Consider the following 17,853-nt stretch of genomic DNA (forward strand, 5'->3'; position numbering starts at 1 on the left):
AGATATACAACATAATTTTTCATTATAGATACCTATTCTATACGTGGATAAGTACCTCAGATACGGTATTTATAATAACTGGAGAATTATTAGAGGTAAGTGAGCCGAAGAGTCTTGTTTCTTGTACTTACCAAGTATAAACTCAAGCAGTAACACAAGACAAGGGTCCAAACTGTAACCCGATAGGTAATCCTTAGCCTTAACCATTTTGTGACCCGCGTAGCGCGTTTTCTATACTTGATCTCACTTTGAAAATGACGAGACAATAGGTAAATTCTATTTCTCGGTGCATCTGAATATTCATGAAAATCCCCTTCTCTTCATAGTCGGGGCAGTTCCTATGCTACTTAAAGAAACGATAGCCACTGCTCTGCATTAGCATTGAGAGGCATCGTATAAACAGAAGCACATCAGTATCATCTTGAAATTCGTTCACATTGGTTCTAAAAGCCATTCCTCGATATCCCGGTCCCTTAAACTCCGATCCGTTACACGACAGTGTTCTTCAGCTTCTCTCCAACTTCCGCCACTGCAGCTCCCGCGGCAGCCACCTTTTGCTTGGCTCCCTTATCCGCCTTAGCCTTGGCCTTTTGCGATGTCGTGTCCTTGGGCAATTCTTTGGCGAAAGGGATGAATTCGGGAGCACCCGGGAGGTACTTGCGTAGCGGTTCGGGAACTCGGAGACCCTGGAGCGATTAATTAGCATCGAGAACCTTTAACGTTAACTAGGTATCCTTAGTATTTTACTTACATCTTCGGTCTGGTAGTTCTCAAGAACGCAGCACAAAGCTCTCTCGGTAGCGCATAGCGTCGAATTGAGGCAGTGAACGTATTTCTTCTTGATCTCCGTCTGCTGCTTCGCACCAAATCGGATCTCGAGAGCACGAGACTGGTAGTCGGTGCAGTTAGAGCATGACACAAGCTCCTTGTACTCTCCCTGGAAGGGGAACCAGGCTTCTAGGTCGAATTTCTTCGCAGCGGCGTTGTTCAATGCGCCCGATACGATAGCCACAACTTGGTATGGTAAACCGAGAGACTTATAGAACTCTTCAGAAGTGGTAAACATCTCTTCGAACATTTCCCACGACTTCTCGGGATCCGTGAGCACGAACTGCTCTACCTTCTCGAACTGATGTACACGGAAGATACCCCAGGCATCGCGACCGTGGGAACCGGCTTCCCTTCGATAGCATGTGCTGAATCCCGCGTACTTTATAGGCAGATCTTTAGCTATCAGCCACTCATCGGCGTGGAAGGCAGAAATGGGCTGTTCTGAGGTTGCAATAAGGTATTTGTCGTTTTGCGCCTCGCCGTCGACGACCTTGTACAACTCCTCATCGAACTGTTCTAGCTGAGCGGTTTTCGCCATGTAGTCCTTAAGCATGAACTGGGGGGTCTGCAAAGGCGTAAATCCTTTGCTGGAGAGGTATTCCAGGCCGTAGTTGATCAGAGCCTGGTTGAGGAATACACCCCATTGTCTCAAGAAGTAACCTCTGTGACCAACCACCTTCACTCCACGATCCGGGTCGTAGCCATCTAGCCTCAGGAGAACTTCGTGATGCGAGAGCACGTCCTTCTTCTCTACCTTCACGCCTTCGGGGGCCCACGTTCGCTGAACAACGTTGTTGTCCTCGTTGTCGCTGACGGGTACGGAGTCGTGAACGATGTTGCCGATGGTGTTGATTTTGGCTTTCAGCGCAATGTCCTTCTGGGCGGCCGAGTCGAGAAGAGCCTTCTTCTCCTTGTCGAGGTCGGCCCTCTGTTGAAGTAACTCGTCGGCATTCTCCTTGGCCTAGGAATTGGTGAGGGTCAGTAATTACCTAATACGCGTAGTAGCACGTGTATAGAGTGTCGAGTATCGGTGACTCAGAAGGAATCTGACCTTTTTCTTAGCACCGATCTGCTTGTTGACGTCGTTGATCTTGCTGTTTATTTGCGTCGCGGCGTATTGGGCTACAATTGCAGAGAGTCAGTATGGAGTCTAGTCTTATACATTCAAACAGGCGACTGACTTTTTCGATGGTCCTCGAACATGGCGATGACTTCGTCGACAACCTCGACCGGGGCATATCTGCGGCGCTGCGACTCGCGGATCTTCTCTGGGTTGCCACCCCGCTCGGTGATGAAATCCTGAACGTCGAGCATGGTTGCGGATACCGATCGTGGTCCGAGAAGGGAATATTATAAGGGATTCTCAGAGTACCTAGATAGCTAGTAGGTAAAAGTGTCTGTTGTCTTGATAGTTGACTGTTCTGTTACCAGGCCAAATTTTGGTGGGGTGGTTTTTTAAAGTGGAGGGGCAGAGTCGCGGGGCATAATACGGTACGTACCCTTCTGTGCCCCTCTGCCCCTCTGCCCCTCGTATTGGAACTTCGACTTTCGCTTTTCGATCTCCCAGCTTAGCTCCAGTACCCTACCCCTTTTCGTCCTTCCAGATGCAAACACTATCTGACATTTCACATCATGGCATTATCATTTAACACGATTCAATTATTGTAAAAAAGAAGACATACACCACTCAAGAAAATCCAATGGCGTAAACAAATCCAATTGACTCCTTGACCAAATTCAAGCTTCTCAGCTAAGTATATACATGCATACAACCCACAACGAAACACCGACATCTGCCAGACCAGATTACCAGGTCGTATAAGTAAGCGCGCGTGATCGAAGATTGCAACGTCAAATGAAGATAAATAAACCAGCACCTCTAACCACGTAACGACATGCCAACGTACCTACTCATACCCTTAAACGTAGTTGCTTCAGCAGTAGCCCTGTCGCCTATCACCCCTATCGACGACTTGCCCTTCTCCCGTTTCTAATTTATTCCAACGTACTATCGTATCGTATCGCATTGCAATTCCTACGTATTCCTATGAAACTCGCCGCGAAACAGTTTGAATCCCAATTGGGCCATAGCTATTGCCATTTCCATTGCCGTAGCCATATATCCCCGAATCTCCTCTCGTCCCCCCCGTCTCGAGTCGTCTCGTTCCCGACGCCCCCCCCCTAACCCCTCACATGACGACGCACTTCCCGGAGTCGGTCGCCTCGTTCGGGTTCTGGGATTTCTCGACCTGCGCGATGAGGAGCTCGAAGGCCTTACCGACGTTCTCGTTGTAGCGGGCGCTGGCCTCGGTCCACGCGCAGTTGAACTCCTCCGAGAGCTTGCGCCCGTCGTCCTGGCTGACCTGCCGCTGCTCCGGCCGGAGGTCGCTCTTGTTGCCCACGATGACGATCGGCACCCAATCCGTACCCTAGAAAGAAATTTCTTTACGTCAGTTACATACGTACATACATACATACATAGATAATTCGTGCTAGCTAGACTAGATAGGCTTGGTGGCGGGCGATGGTGGCGTTCTTGGGGTACAGGGGTTTAAACGGGTTTTGGTTCCCCGGGAGATGGAGGAGAGATGTTTGCGGGCAAGTAGGGAGGGTGTGACAAACCAGGTGGTTCAGAATCTTCTCGCGGATCACGCGCACCATCTCGAACGAGGGCAGCGAGGATACCGAGTACACGAGCATGTAGCCATGGATGCCGATGAAGTGCTTCGAGTTCAGGATGCTGTACTCGTCCTATAGACAGACCGGCGCAAAGCGCCTCTCGTCAGCACAAACGATCAAGGTTTCTCCCCCCCAATAAGCACCTTAATGCCTAGCCGGCATTAGGTATTAGAATAGAATTATAGCAAAGCCCCAAAATTTACCTGTCCGGCCGTGTCGACGATCTCGGTAGCATAGTCCTGGCCCTTGAAGCGGATCACTTTGCTGAACGTGTTCTCTATGGTGGGATAGTAGCTCTCGACGAAGTGGCCGTCGACGAACTGAACGGCGAGGGAGGATTTGCCTGCAGAAGACGAAACGCAAACGGTTTCCCAGGATTAGCGTGTGATCCGCGAAAAAAAAAAAAGCCCGTCAGATTTGGTGTATATGAGATATGTTATATGTCATATCGTACCGTATGCACGATCCATGGCAGCTCGCATGGAAGCTCGCATGGAAAGTAGCAAGGTACGGGTAACGGATAAGGGGAAGAGGGTACCCCGTAAGGGTAGAACATTGGCGTGCGAGGTGAACATGAACATGAACATGAACGTGAATGTGAACGTGAATACAACACGACACGACAAGGAACAATGGGACATTGGACACGATGGCCATACATACCTACGGATCGGCTGCCGACAATGGCCACCTTCCTCTGCTTGGACGGTGACGGCATTTACGCGGGGGGCAGCGGTTGACTAAGAAAGCGTGATATCGCGGTGCTGGAAAGTATTATTCAACTAGGTAGGTACGTCAGGTACCCCTTCATATAAGCACGACGGAGTAATGCTGCTGCATAAACAGGTATGTAGCGGCGGTCGGGCGTGGGGGAGGGGATGAGAAATGTATAATAAGAGTGTCGGGTTGTATATGTCTCTGCGCGAGGTATGTGCGCGGAGGCATGCGTAATTCGTCTTGTCTTGTAACTGGATCTTTGTAACTAGATCTTATAAATGGAGGGTAATTGTGTAAAAGTGACGGTGACAGTGACAGTGCCGGTGATGGTGATAGTAGTGAAGGTGGTTCAGAACAGGTATTTTGTCAACACGATAGCTTTATTGTTCCAAAATCGAACATGGGCAATTTCGAAACATTGAAACGACCGAGCGTAGGATGGTGCACACCTTTATTTTTAATTCTCTCTCTTTTTCCCTTCTCCTTTCTTCAAGCCTCTTGAATCAGGCAACGCATTTGTGTGTGGTTTATGACGTGCAGCAGATGTTACCCAAGATACGATACCACGCATTCGAATCAAAGATTGAGAAGCATTTGGGCTATGGATGTATGAGGTCAGAAGCGGACGAAATAGGAGGGGTCTTCTTTTTATTTTTTATTCTTATTCCTTCACAGTGTTCTCTCTCTCTCCCTCTCTCCTGTTTTGTACATGAGCTGAACGAGACCAGCTAAAAACAAGCAACCCAGAAAAACAGGATGACCTTTGAATTTTTTTAACACCTGGGTCTTCCCTTTTCCCCCTAGTCTTCCTAGACAAGAAAAGCGAGAAGGGAAAAAAAGCTGTACCAAGCACATGCTTGGAATTGGAATTGTTCAGTAGGCGGGGTACGGATATATAGCAACGCTTATTTGATCAATACCTACTAGTAGAGATTAGCAGATGCATATGTACCTAAGGTACCTATATACCTAGTCTGCCAATATTGAATCAATTGAGTAATTGTTCAATTGACGGCTAACCATGGTTAAGCAACTTAAGCTAGGTTCCTGGGTATCCATGCGAGCGCGGCTAGCTAAGGCATCTAGTAGCATCCAGTTCCTATTAATAACCTTTCCTTGACATAACGATATCTCATAAAGTGCACCAATAAGGGGCGACCAATAGGGCCTGAATCCGCTAAGTTTGGAACCTTTTGCTAAACCACTCATCCACCATCATCGACTTTGTGGATGACCGCGGGGCAGGACCCAGCCTCCGGCAAAATATACAAGTCCATGTGCGCCGCTTACTGTGTATGCATATCCGTACTTAGGGTGCTAGGGCTATGTAGATGTTGCACCTTAGCTGCTTATGGATGTAGCTGCTGAGAAACCCTGTCCTCAAGTGACATAGGGTGACATACGGTAACCTAGAGGCGGCATAACTTAGGTTGCATTCCTGCGGCTCAAGCTGAGGAACCGCGAAAGCTCGTAATATCAAATTATAGACTCCTACTCCTCTTTGATTCAACGCAAATCTATGTCCTGGGTATAGTCCTATGCCTGTGCTGCTTTCATATCCACCATTGTCCATCCCATCCCGCATACGTAATCATCGTTTTGAAGGTATTTTGACATCCTCCAAGGAACACCCCTTTAAGGTGATGCCAATAGAATTCACCAGACATCTCCATTCCCCTTTCTTCGACGCACCTGATGGCAAAAAACCCCATCAATCCCTCCCGTATCCCGTCGCCAAGCTGATATTGCTCCGACAGTGAATTGTGCATGAAGATGATCCTACAAGAAAAAATTGCCGTGTCATGAGACATGCTCGGTCTATGTAAGCCACCTCCGAATCAATCATATGCAGCCTGCTCTTCTAATTGATGCACCAGGTCCTGAAGCCGCTCCGTATAGCTACTGTGGCCTCGTGAGCCATCTTCGCTTTCGTCCACACTCTGTTCCACTTTCCTATGATGGGTAAGGAATTCGCGAAGTGAATCAAGTAGCGGTTCGATGCTCTTAGCCGAATGACTTGACCGTATTTTCTGCCGCACCGGCCTATGTAGGGCTAGATAGCCTAGTAAGACCGTCAAGTATCCGAAGGCCACATTCAGGTGACTGGTCTCCATTGAATCGGCCTGGCCACTTGTTAGTAGGAAGTAATGAACATACCATTTGCTTGACTTACTTCTGCTGTCCTCCGGTAATTTTCGAAAAATAATCGGATGAGTTCGTCAACTGGTCGCTGGCCCTCATGGTGACAGTCATCTATGACCTCTCTCACGAGCGAACTGTGCTCCGAAAAGTTGATTAGGATCCCTAGCCGCAGGACCAAGCTGTCGAGGATCCCATCGACCCACGTATCTCGAGACAACGACTCCGAAATGCGAGTAAAATTGCTGGAGATAGACCCTGCCAAAGCAGGTACAAGTCCTTTCGACACAAATATTTCTGGCGCTTCCAGACTATTGTTTGTCAAATTTATAGTGAGCTTCAAGACAGCATCCTCGAGAAGCTTGCTCTCGCTCTCTTGAGCCGTAACACCCGGTACTATGTTTTGTGAACAAGCCCCGAAAACGTCAGCTACGATTGGGAGATATGGAATAACCCAACTAGCGCCTACGCGCTGCACTTCCGCAATGCTAACAGCATAGAATTCAAGAATCGCCAGAGCATGCGCAAGATCGATCGCTTCCGCTACTACCGGATAGTTCCAGTGCTCTGCATTTTCGGCTGCGTCCGAGAGCACTGAGAAGAGAGCCTCTGTCACAGCCGGAGAGAAGATGGCAGGATCTCTAGCTGCGTTGACATCATGAGCGATGAGTAAATGTAGACACTTGAGAACAAGACTTCTCGGCGAGACATATGATGGGATAGCCTTATCCCAGATCGATAACTCGCGCAGCGAAGTTTGAGTAGCGATAAGAGATGCTTGACTTCTCTTAGATAAGTTGCTCTTTCTGTCGCGCGCTATCACCTTCATGTCCTTGGGTATGCTGAGCAAGTGAGCAAACATGCCTGCGGGGTTCCCGAGCCGAACAAGTTGCTGTATATGTGACGAGGGCCATTTTGCGAGTATCGTCACGAGGATAGATAAGATGAGGTATCCGGATATGATATCAGACTCTTTGCCCATATCTTTCAACAATGCCGCCTCGACACCATGATCGCGACATTGCCACATAAATGTCTTGTCCTTGATTTTCTCTGCTACTTGTATCAATGCAGCTCTTCGAGACGATGAAGGCTTGCTGCTTGGAGAACCAATCTGGTCGGCCAAATCTTGCATCGTGTCGGCCACGCGGGAATTCGCTCCGGCTTGTCTCAATTCATGAATATCCCGGAGTTTTGAGTTAGGCGAACCATTAATTCCAAGGTCCTCATCATCAAGTGCTCCCTTGGCGGCAACTGCTTTCTTCGGCGTTCCAAGTTCCAAACGTCTTCCCTTTAACGAAGTTGACGACTCTTCGGGTAGGATGAGAGATTCAAGTAAATCGCCTTCCTCTTCTAGAACTTTTCTGCCTTGGCCGTACGTAAACTTGAGCGCACTGCTAGAGCGTGCGAAAGTCCTGATACTAGTCGCTTGTGATGTCGCAGTATTACGACTTGGGGTTTGAGGCAATGGCTGTGACTCCAGCATTGAAATATCGCTGGCCTGATGACTCAAAGTAGGTTGACTTGAATCTGCTTGACTTTCAAGGACCTCGTCAACTGTTTCAATGACCTCTTCCTCTTCATCCTCATCTTTAGTCTGCTCAATCAACGTATCAATTAACCGTCGCCTACGCTTTTTCGAAACACTCTCAGGAGCTAGCTGAGGCGCAGGTCCAACCTCCTTATTCACTCTGTTTGAAGATGCACTTGAACTTGCACGTGAGGCTATCGGCTTCACAATGTCTTCACGCGCAAAGCGTAGAGGAATTTGATGCTGTGTATCGCCCCGCTTCGCTTTCCCTGTTGTAGTTGTGCCCGGCGCCGATGATGCAGAACCTTTGCTTGCTGTGGCTTTTGGCTGGCGTGACGGCTTTGGCAATGTCGGGGTCGGGGGTGGACTCGATAGGCTGGGTTCAGCTGTGTCGATATCCATTAATTCTGGCGAAGTTGGACGGGCGCGTTGTCGTGAGGTAGATGCGATTGGTTTGCTGGTACTAATGCCGGCAGACGTAGATGGGCGCGATCGAGGAGGTATGCGATTCAGAGGGGCATTCTTTTGACTGGCCTGGATAGGTTCCTGTGTTCGCCCCTTCGACATGTAGACCTGGGATATTTTGCGCTTCCGGTCTGGGTTTTGCAAACCCTCGTTTGAGCTAATTGGACTTGTCTTGTTACGATATGTGCTACCAAGGCTTGAGGAGGGTGAAGCAGGATCGCGCTGCGGGGAGGTGAGAAGAGAAGGTCGTCGATGTGTTACGGTAGCCTTGTGTTTTGCAACGGGAGAATCATCGTCATCTTCTGGTATAGGTGGGAAAGCAGCTGGTGTGAAAACTGTCTTTGGCTGTCTTTTGCGAGCAGCTTTTCCATATGTCATCAACCCTTTCTTGCGCGGTGCGCTAAATTCCTGCTTGGTGGCCATGATAGCTCTTAATTAATCCTCGTGGCGGCGGTGGTCGGGATCTTGCCAACGTCAAAAAGATTAAATGCTCATAGCGGTCAAGACGATGTGGGATATCAAACGTGATGAAATGTGCAAATGTGATAAAGTTCAGGTAAACAGATACGAGACGCGCCTGTGGTAGCCTTGCAGCGGACTGATTTAGATGAAAGTATCGGTTTAGCTTTTTTAGTGGAAGGTGGCACGATGGATTTGCGCTTTGTTCCAGATGGAATATGGTCGAATTGTCTTGTCAAAAGGCAAGGGACGGAAATTGAGGCGCACCCAAAAAAAGGTTGTTGAAGAGATGGTGATGCTGTGATTCACGCTGAAGCTCGGGACATATTTCCAATGCAAATGCATTGAATATTGCCGCGTCGGTCTCGCTTTTCCATTGTTACCTGCTAATGACGGAAGCATCCACCCACCAAATTCAGCTACATACAGGTAAGAACGCTCTTTGTAGCGAATCACTGCCCCCAGCTGAAGCCTGAAACAACCTGGTAAGTACCCAGATACTTCCCCAAGTAGTACACGCGGGGCTTCAACTGCGCCAAGGCTTTTAGGAATTGCCTATTAGGGCTTATCGTATCAACCTTCGTTTCTTACAAGTCAGCTCGGTTTACGGGGGTTTATGGTTTAGATTATCGCTATATTGGAAACTCTACAAAAAGTGGCCTATCATTTAATACCGACTATCGAAAAGTGAGGTTCATTACTTTCCACTAGTACCTTGGAATTTGGCCCTCTCACGTCTCATACCACATTATACTAAATATACAAGCTCACTCCTCCTAATTGCAGACTAGTCTTTTCACCTGTGGAGTCTTCAACATTTATATCTCTACTTTCTATTCGATAATCGGCGACGAAACGCACACATCCGCGTAGACACATCACAGATAGTGAAGAATCTTCCTGGCCCCTTGAAGTACTCAAGTTGTATAACCTTGATCCTCCTTATTAAGTAGAAATACCTCTTTAAGCGTCGCTGTAACCCTGCACACAATCCATACGACGTACAATCTCATCGGGACGTCACATATACGTCTTACACTATACACCGCCTACAGAGTATAAGATGGCTACCGAATCTGGAAACCGTCCTCAGACTGGCCCTGTGCAATGTGTAGGACCCGACTACCGCTCGCCTAGTCAGAAGCCCATTGCCACCGTCTCAACGGAGGTCGAACATGACAACGTTATCACGTTACCCCAGACACCACAGCTCATCGCATTACTCACGTGAGTGACTTCCTTGTTGGGCGAGACTCGAGCGATGCTATTGTTGTGCTCGAATCACTCATAGACAATCTCTGGAATAGGAAGATCCGCGACAGGAAAACGGAACGAGCAGATTTCATCTTCTACTCCAACCGAATCATTCGTCTCCTTGTCGAGGAAGGGTTGAACCATCTGCCCGTCGTTGAGCATACCGTGACTACTCCTGTTGGCCGCACATACAATGGGCTCATGTTCCAGGGGAAGATATGCGGTGTCTCCATCATGCGGGCTGGCGAAGCCATGGAGCAGGGTCTCCGAGACTGCTGTAGGTCAGTGAGGATCGGCAAAATCTTGATCCAGCGAGACGAGGAGACGGCAAAGCCGAAGCTGTTTTACGACAAGCTGCCCGAGGATATCGCCGACAGATGGGTTCTTTTACTCGACCCAATGTTTGCAACAGGTCAGATAGCCAGCCGTCTGTGCCATATTTCACGCACTCGAGAACTAACTTCTGTTGGCTGCTATAGGCGGATCCGCTATTATGGCTGTCGATGTCCTAAAATCCCGTGGTGTCCCAGAGGAAAGAATCCTCTTCCTCAACTTAATTGCCAGTCCGCAGGGGGTGCAGAATTTTGCGACCAAGTTTCCCAAGCTTCGAGTCGTCACAGCATTTATTGACCAGGTGAGGAACACTTCAATCTGCCTTCTTCGTAATGCCGTACTAATCCAAACGATCTATAGGGCCTTGACGAAAAGAAGTATGTTGATTAACCTTATATCATGTCAAAGTTCTGCTAACATTATTCTAGTTACATTATTCCAGGTCTGGGCGATTTCGGTGATCGATTTTACACCATGTAGGGCAATAGTCACAATTACAAAGCACAGTCAAATTTAGGAAATAATACGTAGAATTCAGTGTTTATTGCCATCTGAGACCATGTTGGCTCTATTCATTATGCAAATAGCAATTCAAACCAGCCACTCTAGCAGATGACATGACTTACGGAAAACCGCAGATAGCCATAGTCAGACCGGGGGTATGAAAAACGTGAAGATCATGGGCATCATGAATGCTTAATTGTTCCGGTCCGCAGTGGCTGGGCGAGAGGGGGCTTTGTTCATCGAAGATCTAGGCTTCGCTCAGTCCTCTTCCTCGTCAGGAACAATGCCTTCACCCTCATAACCTTCTTCAGCGTCGTCCTCATAACGACCGGCAGCTGGCTGTTTAGGTCCTGAGCGATAGGCAGGAACTGATGCGGAACCACCTCCGGTGTTGTTATCTTTGGCGACAGCGTCTGGGTTTTAAATTGAGTCAGTGACTTTGTCCGAGATTTTAGTATGAGTTATATTGGTTGGGGTCGACAAACCTGCTGCGTCAATCCATTCACTGTAAACGTCGACTGGGGCTGAGAGATCTATCACACATCCATTAGAACCAAGTTTGGCAATGATTATTCTTTTCACCTACAATTGACACCGCATTGGAATCTTTGTCCGCACACCTTGCAATCCAGGTCGCCAACACCAAGCTTCTTATCGATCTTAACGGTAACCGACTTCTCGTGGTTGCAGAAGAGACAGGTGAAGACAGTAGGTAACGGATCGTTCTGCGATGCAGGTAAGTCTCTGGTCCTTAAAGGCGCCATCTTGTATCTCCGAGGTGAACTACCTTCTTCTTGCCCTGAGGCTTTCGGGAACTCTTCTTGCGCTTGCCCTGCAATATCGAATGATTAGTGCCTGTAGAATATGGCAAGTTGACGGACAAGGCTGTAGTGCATACCATAGTGAACTGGGTGTAGGACTAAGTCCAAAGAATTGTAAGTTCCTCCTTGTTGCGATCTATCGCGTTGATCTGATCGCGACGCAATTTGGTTGCGGCGTTGGACGAAGATTGTTGAGTTGAGGAAAGTTGATTGATTGATCGGTCGCAGTCGCGGTCAAGTATTCGCACTTTTCAGAGGAAATGACGTCGGCTGTCGCGTAGGGGAAATCGGCGCGCGTGGCTACCTACAAGGTTAAAGTACCTGCTCCCTGGCAGCTTCCCAGTTTAAGTAGATAGCCTGCTTCGCGCAAAACAGTTGACAGATTTATGACAGAACAAAGAACATGGATTTCTGTCACAAAAGGACGCCAGCTCAGTCAGTTCGACACATGTTTAAGTATGTACCTTACGCGACACTTCAAATCATACACTCTTCCTACAGCCTACTTACAGCCTCAAAGCCACAGGTTACACGGTTCTACAAAAGGCCTTAATGATAAGGTTATCTTATCGTTTATCGAATGAATTAGTAAGTACGTAGGTACGTAAATGTACGTACTGCTGATTGGTGGGGCAGTGGAGAATGAGGCGGGGATGCCCTACCATCCTTATACCTGATACATTCATAAGCTGTAGATACGATAATTGCATTGCCGATATCAATTCTTGGCTTTGGCGTTCCACATGATCACTGTCGAAAAAATCCACATACTGCTACCCACACTGATAGTTGTCTTTACATTGCTGATACAAACTGAATATCCCGAAAAATATATGTGTATAACCGACTGCCTATCAATACCTAGGTAGTCGTAAAATTTTGGATATAATTTGTATTAATTGTATACCGAATAGTATCTGATGCTTCCTCACAACATTCCTAGGTACATTCTAACTACAGATAAGGTAATGCTAGGCATGGAAAGACGGAGGTTTACAGTAGATGCAGGTACGAACTAGCGGGTAGTCCGGGTGGGTTTTATCACTGTTAGGCAGTCAGGTGCCTACTTCCCTACTTCTTTTTTAGGCACCTTATCTTGGGTAGGTATGTAGGACGAAGTATCTCTGGATCCGTACATGTATATTCCTACTTGTCTGTCTGGTGTCATTCCAATTCGTCCGGCAGTAGCTGAGTATAAGGCCCGAGTACTCGGTACATTCATCGAAAGAGTTAGGCCTTCCCGAAGGACCCTCATACCAGAAAGCCAGAAAGCCACATACCGACCACCGATCTACCTTAACCGTCTATCGTTTCCATACCGCTTTAACTAAACAACTAAACTACTTCACTCACTCTCACCTTACTCAGTCACAAACTTGGCTTTTTTAAGGAGATTGAGTCAAACCATACAATAAAATCGTTCCAAATTTGCAGTCATTTATTTAGCTACTGTGTCTTCATAAAATTCCATCTCCCGCTTTTCATTTTGAAGTTGATATTCGTCTTACTGTGACAATGGCAAGCTCGGGCCCAGGGAAAGACGGTGAAGTGGGCATGGCCGATGTCCTTGAGGCTTTAAAGGCCATTCAGGAGAATCAGAGTAGATTAGCAACAGAGGTTGAATCTGTGTCCTATCGACTTGATGCTCTTGCCCCATCTCTCCGAGCTCCGAGTCCCGATGTCAGTAGGGCATCGCCATCTCCCCTCGCCGGGATCCCAACTTCACCTGTTCAGACGACGTTAGTTTCAGGCGAGTCTGATGCCACCAAAGCACCATCTGCGACGAAAGAGGCAGAGAAAGCGGGATTCACGTCCCGTATTATTCTTACGTAGGCTATAGTCCCCGGAGAAAATATCGTGGTCGAGCACTAACCCCTTGTTAGTACCTATCCCAAGCAGATCGGTATCAACCCAATCCCCCTTCAATGGGGTGCCTCAGACGCAGTCAAGCGTGGCCCAGTGGTTGTCTCCCGATCATCGTCCACGATCCGAAAACGCAATGGTAAGTTTGCCGATTCCTGTTTGCTTTGCTCATTCGCTAACATCCGTTGTAGCTATCGGAGGTAAGCTATGCCCTACTAATAGGGGTTTAAATGGCTGAGTAACTGAATAAAATAGCACACGGCGGCTCCTATTCCATTTATTATGCTCTTGCTCTCGCTAGCAAACAGCTTAATGCCAACCATAGGTATGACGACGTTCAAAATTACCTACCTTGAATATATTGTCTAATTGTGTTCTGGCCGATAGACCCGATTTCACCAACACGGAGCCAGCTGCCCCTATTGGCCCGTTTCCTCAATGGGGCGACAAGAAAAAGATTGTCGCCATGGACCCCTGGGGTCATTTAGCCCCGTGGCTTTTCTCTGACATTATAGAGAAAGATAACGGTAAGTAATCGTCTGCGTGGTTGACCTCCAGCGTAGCTTGTGCTGATGAGCCATTATAGTTGATATTCGTCCAACTATCGCGATTACCAAGGCTCATATGAAGGTAGAACCATATAACCCCCATAATTCGCAAACCATATTAATTTGAATTAGCTGCCCGAGCTTGAGGAAAGTGTCCGACGCGGTCGACTGTATGTAACTCTCTCGCCACGTTCAGTCGCATCTACTCATGAATTGGCTTGATTCTAGTGTTCCTGATGGAAAAGTCTGTCTGAATGCGAGTGGAGAGCTTGCTGTAACCAAGTTCGCAGTCGAACCAGTAGGAACCCCTTTATTCCGACTCTTAGATGTGTAATCATACTAATGGTAGTAGGTTTGGTATCTTCCTGGTGTAGCCGAAAGGTTTGGAATAGGTACGCATTCAAGGCGAAGTACATAGGCGATTGATGACTGATCTGGGCAGATGAGGGTGTTCTAAGACGTTCTCTGTTCGAACATACCGGTGGAAGTTATCCAGAAGTAAGCGTCCACCATTCTAGCAAGAACTCACGCAGGTCTAACCACTCACATGTATAGCTCATCACACGCGGTGACATCAAGGTCTTCCTACCCCCAATTGGTAACTAAGCTCCTATTCTAAAGGAATGCCGAGCCATTGAATCTGACATTTGTAGGCGGGCTGACTGTCTATTGCTTCGGAGACCCGGCGAAGATGTCTGACGAAAAGTGCAGGTTAGCCTTGCGTGTTCACGATGAGGTAATTTCTGCATTCCGACTATTGGTCGGAGGACGTCCCGCTTACATATAATGCAGTGCAACGGTAGTGATGTGTTTGGCTCCGATATCTGCACTTGCAGACCATATCTCATCTTCGGCATTGAAGAGGCCGTAAAAGAAGCTCAAAATGGCGGCAGCGGCGTTGTCATCTACTTCAGAAAAGAAGGACGAGCATTGGGCGAAGTCACTAAGGTATTTCACACCTCCCCAATTTTTGATCGCTGAGATGTTAACATATAACAGTACCGTAAGTTTTCATATCTTCTAACTCGAAACTAAAGCCTTAACCATACTTGGTAGTTGTATACAATGCTAGAAAACGAGGAGAAGACCGCGCCTCGGATTACTTCAAGAGAACCGAAAACGTTGCCGGCGTTAAAGACATGCGTTTCCAGGCTCTAATGCCCGATATCCTCCACTGGCTCGGTATAAAGAAGATTGATAAGATGCTAAGCATGAGCAAGTAAGTAACTCGGGTACAAATAGTGGAGAGGACGTATCAGGTGCTGAGGTGCTAATGTGCTACAACGCAGCATGAAGCACGATGCCATCGTTGGCCAGGGGTAAGCTGATTCCCGTACAGCACACCAAGGCAAATGTCTAACCAAGAATAGTATCCCTATCCACGAACGGGTAGAACTCCCCGAGGAGTTAATCCCCGCAGATTCGCGGGTCGAAATAGACGCCAAAATCACAGCCGGTGGGTTTTAAGGCTTACCTACTTGCCCCTAGTAGTAGCCATCAAAATTGATGGATGGCTGATAACTTGCAGGATACTTCACGGCCGGTCACAGAATGACTGAAGACGAATTGAAAGCCGTACAGGGCCGAATGTGGGATGAGTGAGTACCATCCATCCAAACACTGCTACTTCGTATTAATAACAATGACAGCATTGATCACTGATGATGAGTTCTCCGACTGAACTGGCTTGCCGATGACCGATGTAGGAGTCGAATTGAGACTGGGTATATTGGGGGATACGTACTGCTCGAAATCTTGATCTCGTTTTTGGGAACCCCCGCTTCTACTATTGCCACGCGTGAGACTAATGTATGCATTCCATAAAGCGCGTCTTGTTTGTGCTATGCTGTATGTCGTGCCTTGTGATTGCGGTGATATCGCAGAAATCACAGCGTGCGACGATGATCCAATTGTAGCATGTCCAAGCGGCAACGATCCGGTAAACCACCTACGTCGTAGCACGTCAATTCAACAGCCATATTTATTCATATGATGGAATCTTGCAGCTTCAATCCAGAGTTCGTCCACATCAGCCTTAGAAGGCAGAGGCAGGATGAGATGCATTGGCAGGGAGGAGTAGCGGGCGGTGCCTCAGTGGGTTGATTAGATAGATGCACGGAATATACAGGGGGCCATCACGGAATCCGCGCTGAGCTCCAGGCCGCTGACACCCTCTTCTAGAGCTGGCAGGTCGCCGCCTCTGGCCACTTGAAACGTATCCCCTCTGTCTAGGTAAGGAAAAAATGGGGATGGCTACCACGTAGTACATCAAGAGGGCAAGGTGTGTGCTGGGATATTGTATGCAAGGATGGGTTGCAGATGTTAAGAGATACTAGACCTTTGCAGGTTCATGAGTGGTTCAGTTGTCAGCATGTACTCCACCCTCCACGTCCCTAACTGGCGCAGAACGGCCCAACAGCGCTGCAGGCGTCTACGCCCAAACCAGCCAGGCCGACGGAGACCATAGAGCTGCCACCACATGCGAAATGTCCCCATTCGTGAGTGACATGTGGCATGCCCGCACCGAGTGTCTGGGGAGTCGTTCCACAACAGCCGGTAGAGCTTGGTCTTAGCGGCCTTTCTTGCCCTACTGCCTACTGTCTTAAACGCGTGAGATATCCATTGATCTATGGGGAGCATGCTCCTCTAACCTGCATTGTTTTCACCAAAGTTGCCACTCAAATTGCAAGCTTGAAAAGCTTTCCCAAGATTGCAATCCAAACCAGCGTTTCCTCGACAACCTCATCGCATAAGCCTACATACCATCTTCCATAATCTTCATATCTCGATCCGGAATGGCTGCTGCCAGATACTCACCCGATCTCGTACCCCGAAGGGAGTCTTCTCCAAGACCCAAGAGTGCGGAAAGACGGCGGCCCCGCCTGCTCAGAGCGTGTGCCACGGAACCTTCGATCACTACCTCCAATGCTTGCAAAGGGGTGTTGACGAGCCCAAATATGAACCGAAGGGCAACGGAGCTGCTAAGCCGAGTTGCTATCTCCAACGCCAACTCGTCGCCGGCGTCGACGCGGAGCTACGGCTTAGAATCCGCCGAGGCCCGCGAGTCTCAGATAGCAAATTCTACTCATGACCCACGTGCGTACCGGCTCCGGTTCCCGCTTATCGACCCGCGGGCGATTTAAGCTCATCGACATCCGTACTGACATGACGATTTACTAGGCTCGGCTTGCTACTTTAGCTTCCCTAGCTTCGACGCCTGGGAGGTTGGCGAGCATCCAGATGAAGAGAAGGCAGCGGTTGAAGAGAGGGCTTGACTCGCAGTTGCGAATTAGAGCCTGGGGACTGTAGGATTTGGATCTGACAGGAGACATAGCATTGAGGGGGGACGGGGTTCGCCGAGAACCCCGAGTTTTCTCCCCCCCAACACTAATCTCATGTCACCTCACGTTTTTTCTTTTTTTACCTTGGTCCGATGTTATGGAAGCGAATGATAAAGCATGACGACAGGGTCAACCGGCGCCGGGGTGTTATTTGCTTGTACTAAGATATATGTTTCGATGTACACCACACCAGGATCTATAATTGCCTGGATGTTTCGGGATCGGATCTCGACGGAACTGATACAGGTTAACGGGTTTGCGGATCTACTCTGCAAGTGAGCATATGAAGGGAAACATTGGGATAACCCGTTTTTTTAATAACGGCAAGGGCGGGATATAAAAGACAGGATCAGGATTGTACTGTTCAT

At 48.2% G+C, this 17,853-nt stretch overlaps 7 protein-coding genes across 7 annotated transcripts; 3 read left to right on the top strand and 4 right to left on the bottom strand.

The window, feature by feature from the left end:
- Window positions 1-45: 45 nt before the first annotated feature.
- On the bottom strand, window positions 46-2,513 carry F4807DRAFT_405222 (seryl-tRNA synthetase). The gene is made up of 4 exons (XM_047996196.1): window positions 2,013-2,513; window positions 1,883-1,953; window positions 752-1,792; window positions 46-686 (listed from the first exon to the last, which is right to left on the bottom strand). The coding sequence occupies exons 1-4, from the start codon at window positions 2,143-2,145 to the stop codon at window positions 489-491; spliced, it is 1,443 nt and encodes a 480-aa protein (XP_047859472.1). The 5' UTR covers window positions 2,146-2,513; the 3' UTR covers window positions 46-488.
- Window positions 2,324-4,913, bottom strand: F4807DRAFT_14692 (rheb small monomeric GTPase RhbA). The gene is made up of 5 exons (XM_047993165.1): window positions 4,677-4,913; window positions 4,174-4,274; window positions 3,714-3,853; window positions 3,454-3,582; window positions 2,324-3,260 (listed from the first exon to the last, which is right to left on the bottom strand). The coding sequence occupies exons 2-5, from the start codon at window positions 4,226-4,228 to the stop codon at window positions 3,021-3,023; spliced, it is 564 nt and encodes a 187-aa protein (XP_047859473.1). The 5' UTR covers window positions 4,229-4,274; window positions 4,677-4,913; the 3' UTR covers window positions 2,324-3,020.
- Window positions 4,914-5,938: 1,025 nt separating this feature from the next.
- F4807DRAFT_14898 (uncharacterized protein) lies at window positions 5,939-9,136 on the bottom strand. The gene is made up of 2 exons (XM_047993191.1): window positions 6,401-9,136; window positions 5,939-6,350 (listed from the first exon to the last, which is right to left on the bottom strand). The coding sequence occupies exons 1-2, from the start codon at window positions 8,783-8,785 to the stop codon at window positions 6,066-6,068; spliced, it is 2,670 nt and encodes an 889-aa protein (XP_047859474.1). The 5' UTR covers window positions 8,786-9,136; the 3' UTR covers window positions 5,939-6,065.
- Window positions 9,137-9,466: 330 nt separating this feature from the next.
- F4807DRAFT_14909 (uracil phosphoribosyltransferase) lies at window positions 9,467-11,265 on the top strand. The gene is made up of 5 exons (XM_047993194.1): window positions 9,467-10,048; window positions 10,129-10,487; window positions 10,555-10,709; window positions 10,769-10,785; window positions 10,837-11,265. Exons 1-5 carry the CDS (start codon window positions 9,885-9,887, stop codon window positions 10,886-10,888), a joined length of 747 nt encoding a protein of 248 aa, XP_047859475.1. The 5' UTR covers window positions 9,467-9,884; the 3' UTR covers window positions 10,889-11,265.
- On the bottom strand, window positions 11,171-11,676 carry F4807DRAFT_455405 (Elf1-domain-containing protein; the record flags this gene model as incomplete). The annotated part of the gene is made up of 3 exons (XM_048000724.1): window positions 11,171-11,325; window positions 11,398-11,445; window positions 11,499-11,676. 3 exons carry the CDS (start codon window positions 11,674-11,676, stop codon window positions 11,171-11,173), a joined length of 381 nt encoding a protein of 126 aa, XP_047859476.1.
- Window positions 11,677-12,523: 847 nt separating this feature from the next.
- Window positions 12,524-16,158, top strand: F4807DRAFT_466321 (putative GTP cyclohydrolase II). The gene is made up of 19 exons (XM_048002370.1): window positions 12,524-13,562; window positions 13,617-13,735; window positions 13,788-13,796; window positions 13,852-13,921; window positions 13,984-14,123; window positions 14,183-14,226; window positions 14,277-14,314; window positions 14,373-14,442; window positions 14,497-14,536; window positions 14,587-14,642; window positions 14,700-14,742; window positions 14,798-14,880; window positions 14,937-15,092; window positions 15,144-15,151; window positions 15,217-15,363; window positions 15,434-15,463; window positions 15,515-15,600; window positions 15,673-15,742; window positions 15,794-16,158. Exons 1-19 carry the CDS (start codon window positions 13,249-13,251, stop codon window positions 15,804-15,806), a joined length of 1,536 nt encoding a protein of 511 aa, XP_047859477.1. The 5' UTR covers window positions 12,524-13,248; the 3' UTR covers window positions 15,807-16,158.
- A 781-nt stretch (window positions 16,159-16,939) lies between these two features.
- F4807DRAFT_455407 (uncharacterized protein) lies at window positions 16,940-17,419 on the top strand (the record flags this gene model as incomplete). Its single annotated transcript, XM_048000725.1, has 2 exons — window positions 16,940-17,240; window positions 17,325-17,419. 2 exons carry the CDS (start codon window positions 16,940-16,942, stop codon window positions 17,417-17,419), a joined length of 396 nt encoding a protein of 131 aa, XP_047859478.1.
- Window positions 17,420-17,853: the final 434 nt, after the last annotated feature.

The sequence above is a fragment of the Annulohypoxylon truncatum genome (genome assembly GCF_022578515.1).
Source record: "Annulohypoxylon truncatum strain CBS 140777 unplaced genomic scaffold F4807scaffold_1, whole genome shotgun sequence".
NCBI lineage: Eukaryota > Fungi > Ascomycota > Sordariomycetes > Xylariales > Hypoxylaceae > Annulohypoxylon > Annulohypoxylon truncatum.